The 10,263-nt window shown below is 26.4% G+C and overlaps 1 protein-coding gene across 1 annotated transcript in view; it reads right to left on the reverse strand.

Annotated features, from left to right (window-relative positions):
• LOC111683307 overlaps positions 1-9,599 on the reverse strand; it is a 24,521-nt gene extending 14,922 nt beyond the window's left edge. Inside the window, exon 1 of the mRNA XM_023445364.2 lies at positions 9,387-9,599. Coding sequence (XP_023301132.2) covers positions 9,387-9,422 — 36 coding nt within the window. The 5' untranslated portion in view covers positions 9,423-9,599. The remainder of the gene's footprint in view (positions 1-9,386) is intronic.
• Positions 9,600-10,263: the final 664 nt, after the last annotated feature.

The following is a 10,263-nucleotide window of genomic DNA, read 5'->3' on the forward strand; positions in this document are numbered from 1 at the left end:
CTAGACTATAGACTAGACTATAGACTAGACTATAGACTAGACTATAGACTAGACTATAGACTAGACTATAGACTAGACTATAGACTAGACTATAGACTATACTATGGAATAGACTGTAGACTAGACTCCTTTAAAATATGCACAACATTAACTGTATAATAACGTTCTATAAATAACACCTCATACATACAAAATAACAAATTATAAAAACAAATCTTGAAAAAAATTCCTTCAAGCTACAATCAAAGACCAAATTGCAAAATTTTAAAAAATTCTAATTAATTCTCATACAAAGAAAAAAAATATAAAAAAATCAATAAAATCGTATCAAATTGATGAAGTGTAAACTATTTGAAGTATTTTAAACATGAATGTCTATACAAACATGCAACAGTCTCGTACTCACAAACTATGTATGAGATCAATGAAAAAATAGAAAAAATGCTAAAATGATTAATGATATAAAATGACATTTAATACTTTTTTTTAATAAAAATCAATAAAAATGCGGGCTCGATGAAACAAACACCACTACACATTAGATGCATGTATAAAAAAAATATTTTTTTTTATATAAGAATAACTGAATGAACATCATCAAAATAGAACACGGCTTAACACAAACAGATTTAATGAAAACCAACAAAAATCAAATCAAAACTGATCCAATTTCATAACAACAGGAGGTATTGTTGGAATTTTATATGAAAATTTTGTCTAATACATTCCATCCATCAATAATTAAATATCATTCATACGCCTTAGTAACCCAGATTTTTGTTTTTTTTTTATTGCTATTCTATTGGCTAATGTTGCATAGAGGAAATTTTTGTGTGTAAATGTCTGAGTATTGAAATTTGTTGCCACATTTATGAGAATTTATAAAATGAAAAAAATCTAAACTAGTTACTTAAATAAAATAAATTGTGTACTCTACAAATTCACAATTTGCTGTAATTTTCTATAAATAGTTTTATAACAACAAAATTACGTCATTTTTGTTTAAGTTTTTTTCTTTCGTCTTACACCATATGGATGAATTATTTTAGTTTAGTTTTCTTTTGTTGTTTTTGCTTTATACAGCTGAAAAACAGCTTAAGTTGTTTTGTCTTGTTTTAAATTTATTAGAAATTATGACATTTAATCATAAATTTAATCAAAGACTACTGAAAAATCACAAAGAATATTAACTAGTTTTAAGTTATGGATGATATTAAAGTCATTTTATTAATTAGTATTAAGAGCTGTGAGTAAATTATTATTTAATATTAAATTACTTATTTATTGGTCTTAAATATTTTGACATTTAACGTTTTAGATTGAAAAAAGTAAACGGATATGAAAGTATAACCATTTATATTCTAAAAACTAAAATTAGTTCTAATTATAAAGATTTTCAAAAAAAAAACTTAATTTGAAAACTGGTGAAAAAAGGAAAACAATTATGATCTATCCTGTGATACCAGCTTTACTTTTGCACAGAACTTTACAGTTGAATTTGTGCTTGTGTCTAGCTTTGTCTCTTTCTGTTATTAGCGATACTGCTATGATGTTTAACACGAAGCAGGGTGAATGAGCATGGTTCTCAGATTTATAATATCATCCTCTGATCCTCTTGATGTAGATACTAAGTAGATACACCACCCAGATATATAAATAATTGAACATTTTCAAGTTCAACCTTGTCAATATGGATCTTCCGGAATTTGGTGAATTTCAAAAGCAGAACCTTGGCCTTTGTTATATTTATAAGTATGTGAAGCAGCATCATTTGGAATTGTCTGTATTTCCTCTAGTTTGGCTACCATATCGATACACAACATATGCCAATGCATAGTCTGAATTTTTCGAGACGTTCTGAGAAGCTTCTTGTTTTGGAATAACTTCATGTACTATATAGTGGAGGAGGTAAAACATTTAACTTTAGAGATTGTTATTAGATTGCGTTCATTTAGCAATATAGAATCGCAATAAAAAGCACGGATTAGATCATGTGGAACTACTGCAGCGATGTATATAAATAGGCAATATAAAATGCAACGCTATTCTGCCGATTGTTCGACTTTAATTCGAAAGCTGTTCACGTGGTCCAAGCTTGGGAGAAGAGCCTGTTCAGATCGAAGTTGAGAAGAGACCGGAAGGGATAACCTGTCATGAATGTTATTCCCTCCCTAAACATTGCACCTTGGTGATATTTCCCATATTGGTGCTATCGCTAGCCGAAGGAAAAGGGATGCCTGTCGGCAATGTCGGCAATGTAAACTGATGATGTCAAATGTAACCTCGGCCTTTATATGAAAAAGTTTGACAACCTAATACGACAGAAACTTCGGTAGCCCACAGAGTTTCGAACATCAAGGTACTATGGTTTAAACCTAAACTCACAGGAATGTTAATTAAAAGTCTGATACACCGAAAAGTCCATAATTCGGCTTATGTTCGGTGTTGTTAGACCTGCTTCACACTGGGAAACTTTTGTAGAGAAACTTTTGATTTTTGTGTGTGAGAGAAAGAAATATTAATTATCTCTTTCTCTCACACACAAAATTAAAAGTTTCTCTACCAAAGTATCCCAGTGTGAACCAGGTCTTACCGACACAACAGATACCCCACAGAAGGCTATATGACAAGTTTATATGATAAGGAATGAACGTAAGGATATGAGGGCCTCATTCATCCATATATCTAGAAAAAGTGTGTCTTATATTTTTGAATGTAGGGTGATACCATTACTTTGTTCTTCCTTGTCCGGTTATGTTCACATTTTACTATGTTAATGTCGTTGTTGTTGTTGTTGTAGCAGCGACACATTTAAAGTCGGTGTGGCTGGGTTGACAATCCTTGGTCGTTGTTCATTGAACTCCGAGTCGTTCCGGTGCGAAGAACCGATTGCCGTGTTAATGTCGTTAAAGAAATCGGTTTATATTCTTAGAAAATGGTTCATAGAAAACTTAATAATACCCACGGAGTCCAAAAACAAAATGCCACGGCTAAAAAGAATGTCATTATTACACTTCTTCTAAGTAATGCAGACGGTCTCTAGTAGTCATTAAAAAGTAAGTTGTTGAGTAAGTACAAGTCTTTAGAACGCTTTTGCTGCAAAACAACAGTAACATACTAAAGCTTAACTTTTTGTTGATTTGTTGTTATTTTCACAAGATTTTTAACAATTAGCGGTTGAAATCAAAGATGGAAATAATTAATTCATTTAAACCTATCATCACTTCCATGCGATTAAAAGATTAACTTGATGATTATTCAATTAATATGTTTTTCTTTTTTAGGAATTAATATAAATATAATCAAAATAAAAAAGAAACAAAAAAACCTAAAACTATTATAATAAGGTTCACACTTAATCTTAAAGATAATTAAATATCAAAAAATTTAAAATAAAAAAAAACTGTTTCCATTGTACTATTGTCATCTCAACGTCTACGCATTGTAAATCATTTCATTCAATCCATTCATAAAAGTGCATATTTAATGATCATGTACAGATATTTTTAGATTTACTGAGATTTTTTATTCAATTCATTTCGTACATCAAGATAATCAAAAAGAAATCATTTGATAAATAAATATTCATTTATCCTCAAAAAAAAGAAAAAAAAGTTCATTCAGTATTTTAATCAATTTTCTTTTGCTCTGTGCATTTGTTTCTAAAATGACATTGACTTTGAATTTATTATTTATCAATGAATTTTGATTTTGAGAAATATGTTTGTATGTATTATAGTATGTGTGTATGTATAGTAAGTATATCGCAGTTGTAGTATGACTGTGAAATAATCAAAATTTATGTTTGTTTTGTTGTTGTTGTTGTTTTTCTTATAGAAATTAATATTTATAAGATGGGTGGATAAATGGGATGGCTGCATGAATGCTTCGTTGGTTGCTATTGGATACGATACAGCTTGTTAGTTGTTAAACATTTTGAAAATTATTTTTTTTTCAGTTTTTTTTTGCCAAATATTTAAAATAATTACAAAATTTACATGTTTCTTGTTTTTAGCTATTTTTGGCATTTTTTTTAAGTTTTTTTTTTTTTTGGTTTCACTTTAGTTTTTTTTGTGTTTTTGTTTTAATATTGAATATAAGTATAATTTATGCAAACTGCATACATTACAGTTTTTGTTTTTTTTTTATAGAGTTGCTGGGGTATTGCCTTTTTTGTTGTTTGTGTGTATTTTTTTATAACTTTTTATAGTTTTGTTTGTTGTTTTTTGCAGTTATTATGGTAATAACATATCAAATGTTGTTGTATTATTAACCAACTAACACGCAAAAATTAACAAAGAAAAAAAAAACAAAAACAAATATTTTTGCTACTTATTACAAAACAACAACAGCAACATTAATAATAACTACAGTAGCAGTTATATTAACAAAAATATTGCTAAAACTGGGTGCAAACTTATTAACATTTTATTTTTCTTTGCCCTGGGGCTAAATTGAAACTTCCAAAAATCTATCACTAATTCATTAAAATAAAATTTGCGAAAAAACAGAATATATATTTTAACTAGCTGTTATTATTAATTATAGCTACTAAAAAATATACATATATAAGAAAAATAGTAAAAAAAAAATATTTCAAACCATAAAATACCTCAAATCAAATTTGACAGCATGAAAAAATACATCTTAAAGCTTTCACGCCAATTCAATTAAATCAATCTTGGGTTTTTGTTATTTTATCACTGACAAAATGGGTTGACTCAAACGCCAGTTATTAAAATATAATTATGTTCAATTAAGACATTCATTTAAAAGTTTTGGAGTTTTTAATTTAAATTTCCAAATTAGAAAATAAAAACAAAACGTAAATATTCTTGAACTAATCTTAACACCATAACAGGTTCAATGAACTACATATTTTAACTAAGTCCAGAATCTTATGAAAATTTGTAAATAAATATTTTTAATAATCCTGAACGAATCACAACAAGTTCAATGAACGTTTTTTGTTTTCAACGCAGTCCTCTAAAGACTTAGCGAACAAAGTTTATGATATAAATTTGTTGTATTACTCAATTCTATCCAGCTGTTTTGATTGACATAATAAATAAATAATATTGACATAAACATAGAAGAAGAGCTTAACTATAAACTTCAGATAGATAATTCTATATAAATACCAGTATAGCCTTTGATCTCATAATGAAAATTGCTGATTATAGGATTTAAATAATAACAATTGATGTTGCATCGTTGTATGTCGTAATTGTTTACTACTGTTTCGTTTTTGTTTCTAAAACAAAACATTCTGAAACAATTCCTGAATAAAAACTATATACTATGTATATTATAAACTGTTTTATATATGCAGTTAAAACCCACTAGTTTAATTAGTTCATTGAAATCTATATCAATAGTTTAATATACCATTTAAAAACTTGATAAGAATTTAAATATTGCCCCCTAATTTGGCATCTATGATAAAATATCTAAATATAAAATTTACCCTGATAATTATTCAACAACAACAAAACCACCGCACAACTTGAAACAATTTAAAAATTTCAAAACTTTCAAAGAAATTATTGTAAAAATTTGCATATTAATTTCAATGACCATATAAATATTTTAAAATATCTTTGGTAGACCTATAAAATCACAAGATGGACAAACTGATAGACACATTAGCGTCTGAATTTGCAAAAGATAAAGAAACTTAACTTGTAAAATATAAAATATTTAAGGTCATTGAAATAATGATTTTTTTTTGCAGTTTTTTTTAATTTATCGCATTTTTATGTTAATTTTTGTGGCAAAATTTACAAGACATTGTTGGTTTTTTTTTGTTTTTAAAAACTATTGCAACCACTTGAAACCCTTTAAAACAATAAAACCTTAAGAAATTTCGTAAATATTTATATTGAAAGCAATAGATTTAATTGTTTAGAAAACTGATAGGTTTGAAGTGTGTGTGTTTTTGGGAAGAAAAAAAAAGGGTCATTGACAAGTCAGCCGCCATCAATCAATTTATAAACAAATTAATTTGGGCGCTTGTTTTTGGGAATAAAAAAAATTTTAGCGTTTAATTGAATTAACACTATAGACTAGTCTATAGACTAGGCTATAGACTAAACTATAGACTAGTCCATAGACTAGACTATAGACTAGACTATAGACTAGGCTATAGACTAGACTATAGACTAGACTATAGACTAGACTATAGACTAGACTATAGACTAGACTATAGACTAGACTATAGACTAGACTATAGACTAGACTATAGACTAGACTATAGACTAGACTATAGACTAGACTATAGACTAGACTATAGACTAGACTATAGACTAGACTATGGACTAGACTATAGACTAGACTATAGACTAAACTATACACTAGACTAAAGACTAGACTATATCATACATTCGATTAAAATTTAGACTAGACTATATTATATCAAAAAATCGCCAAAATTTCGGCGAATCTGGCAGGCCTGACTCAACCATTTTAACCACTCAGCAAAATTATTCTAGAGGAAGTGCTGGAAAAAAAAACAGGCCTACAAATAAAAATTCTAAAAATAGTTAGAAATAACAATTAACGGAATAATCAAAAACTAAAAACAGTTTGCATAAAAATTCTTTTAAATGGTTGCCACCGAAATCGTGCTTAAGTTTAAGGTTTTTGTTTGTTCTTTTTTTATAGCTCAGTTTATAGAACAAATAACAATTTTATAACTATAATTAAAAAACTAGACATTACAACAACAATCCTTGTAATACAAACAACAAAATCTAAAAAATGAGTCATATTTTTTCTAAAGGTCGTTTGTCACGTTTTTTTCAAAATTCTCTGCTAATTCGCGTTTTGTTTCTGATTTTCATTATTATTATGTTGTCATAGATAATCATTTTTAATAATCGGCTGTATTTATATGGGTCAAATCGTTCAGGTTTTTTAGCTTTACCTTATTTCTTAAAACAATAACAGAAAAAAACACTAACAATTTCTTTTAAAACTAATGGAAAAAAGTAAAACCTACAGACATACTTAGTTATTGCAAAAAATAAAAAATCAAAACAAAACTGTTGCTTTTGTTTTCATGAATAATTCATTAATATTTTTTTTTTTATTTGAATCAACCAAACTTACTACAAACATCTTTCTTATGATTATGACTTGTTAACTTGTCAAATTAATTAATTTAAATAAAATTTGTAGAAACATAGAAAGAAAAAAAGTATAAATAAATAATAAAATTTTAATTATTTATTTGTAAAGCATTAAGAAATTCTTCTACTGTTTTTAGAAATTCAAAAAATTTTTTTTTTTTGAAATTCAGTGAAAAGGAGATTTATGAGGTTTTTATGCAAAATAAATCGTTTTTATATTGATTTTTATTCCTTTTAATTTTTAAAACAATAAAATATATTTTAGTTGTTTATTTTAATTATGAAAACTTTTCGTTCTTTTGTTTAAACAAATATTTAACCTGGTTATTTTTATGTTTATTTAGTAGGGGGGTTTGCCATTTATAGGGAATTCCGGAAATATTTTGATGTTACAAATGAGTTTGTAAATTATTTGTTTTGACCACAAACTATAAATATTAAAATTAAAATATTTCAAGGGAAAAGCAAAATATATATTTTTTAGATTTATGACAAAGATTGAATTATAATTCAGATTTTGATTTCTGTCAAAACTTTTTTAACAGAAATTGATACAATCCGTTGTCTAAAGTGAGCTCACCATATTTTAAACATTTAGACAATGAATGTTTAAATAATATAAATAACACCCAGTTATAATTTTGTCTACCACCGTTGTAATTGTCAATTTTTCTAAGCATCGTTGTCATTTCGATTACGTTTTATATCGTTTCGACAATGAATCGTTGTGATTTCGACAACGAATTGTTGTTATTTTGAAAACGAAACGTTCTGTTACTTTGGTAATACATTTTTTTTGTTGATTTGAAAACGTAGTATATTTTTTATATTTTCGTTGTGGATTTCGACAACGAATGTTATTGAAAAGTTATAAAAACTTTGGTGTCAATTTAGTACCAAGCGTGTATAATTTTTAAAAGTATTTTTTTCAGTTTGTTTAAGGTATTAAAAATATTTTAACATAAAATAGTAAATGATTTTAAAATATTTAAGATGACTAGCCAAAAACCGTTCCATGACGTTGACAAAAAATTGTGTAGTAAAAACCCAAAAACTCTATAATTTGGATCATACTTTTGGATATATCTTGATCTTTTTCTAAGCACTATATACATAGACAAATGAAAGGTCTCCCTTTCGATATCCATATTGTAGATCAGCAGAATATTTATAACTAATTTTTCAGTAGTCTTTATTAGAATGGATCGAAACGAACATAAATGGTTGGATATAGTACGATTCATATATTGGACTATACTTTATATCTTAAACACATAAACACATTTTATTCTAGACACTATATACCTATATATGTATATAGATATTAACTGAAAAGTCTCCCTTTTATCGGTTTGAAGAACATAGAGTTTAAGTTACATCCGAAAATAAAAACAAATTTTGTTCATATATCGGAATCTGGTGTTTTTAATTAGAATTGAGTCCTGAACAGAGTTGACATACATACTGACAGAAAGGTCTATAACATAAAGTGACAAATTCAAGTAAAATTAATAAAACAAACATTCATAACTTATTTTTTATCTAAAAATGTGGCATCTTTGGACTCTATGGACATTTTTTATTTCGCCTTAAACTTGGACTTAAACGCAGCATATTAAAATTAAATAAAAAACAAAATATTCGATAAAATAACACTTAATACATTCTTCCCTTAAGTAACTATATTCAACATTCCACGATTATGAAATAAATTTCTTTAATTATAGAAATTTAAAGGAAAACTGACCCAGTGACATAAATTGTTTTAAACAAAATACTACAACAATAATAATAAAAAATTATAAAGTGAAAAAACATATGTCGTTACGTTATGCATGCCAATAACGACAATAACGAAATTGGCAAACAAATTTCAAACAACAACAATAACAATAAATAAAATAATAAACAACTATTACCAATAATAATGTAAAAAAAAAACACATGCCGCTACACAAACATTATATATATATTTTTTTACAAACAATTAGTTCAATTAACTTTTAATGATTTCAACAAATAACTTGCATAATTACAAATAAACTAAAGAGAAATAATAACAATAAAACTTAAACTAAAACAACAGCCAATAGCTATAAACAAAATTTTTAAATCGCGTGAGAATTATAATTTCATATGAGTTTTTCTATAAAAAAATATATATTTATAGTTATAGATATAATTATGCAATCAATATTATTATAGAAATTAAATATTTATTTATGTGAAAAAAATAAGATTTCAAAAAACACTTACCGCCCACACTGAAAATATCCTAAAGGTGAAATACATGCTGTCGTTATGGAAAAATAAAAACTAGATTTCCAAATTTGTTGCTTAACACACTTTTACACACAAATTGAATATATATTTTTTAAAAAATTATTTTAAAAGGATTTTTTACTTCCTTTTGTAAACCAATAAATGAATTTAAATTAAAGTTTTTTCTAAATTTTGTTTTAGGGTTTATAACAAATGTTTTACTTTTTTATGAATTTTACAAATTTAAATTTTATTTAACACCATTAAATTGGAAATACAACAACATTAAACAAAAATCCAACAAAACGTTTTAATGTTTAAATTTGAAAACAAAACGTTTTGAATACAATTTGTTTCAATTTAATTCACTTTTGCATTTTTTTCTTAAACCGACAGAATTGTTTTTAAACTGTTTGTTACTTTGCATGATTGTTTTCCTTTTTGTTATTGTTGTTGTTAAGTTGTTGTAAAAGGTGATTTGTTTTAGAGCACGTTTGATTTTATTACAATAAACATTTCGTTTCGTTACAGCAAACAAAACAAATACAAAAACACACACACACTTTAACTACAGATCGTAAATTCCATCAACCAAAAATAACAAAAACAACGTTTAAATGATTTTCCTTTAAAAAAAAAATTCGACAACAACACCAACTGCAATTTACAAACATATGTTGTGTTGCCAACAAGAAAACAATTTATACAAATTTAATTTTGATTTGTTTATGTAAAAATTGTAACATTAACAAAAACAACAAACATCTAATAAAAACACAAATGATCGTTACTTTTTTGTTGTTTTGATTTGAAAATTTGAAATCGCGCACACGTCTGTTACTCAAGCTGGCTAAATCGCCACTAAATCCAA

This window comes from Lucilia cuprina, chromosome 5 (assembly GCF_022045245.1).
Source record: "Lucilia cuprina isolate Lc7/37 chromosome 5, ASM2204524v1, whole genome shotgun sequence".
NCBI classification, from domain to species: domain Eukaryota; kingdom Metazoa; phylum Arthropoda; class Insecta; order Diptera; family Calliphoridae; genus Lucilia; species Lucilia cuprina.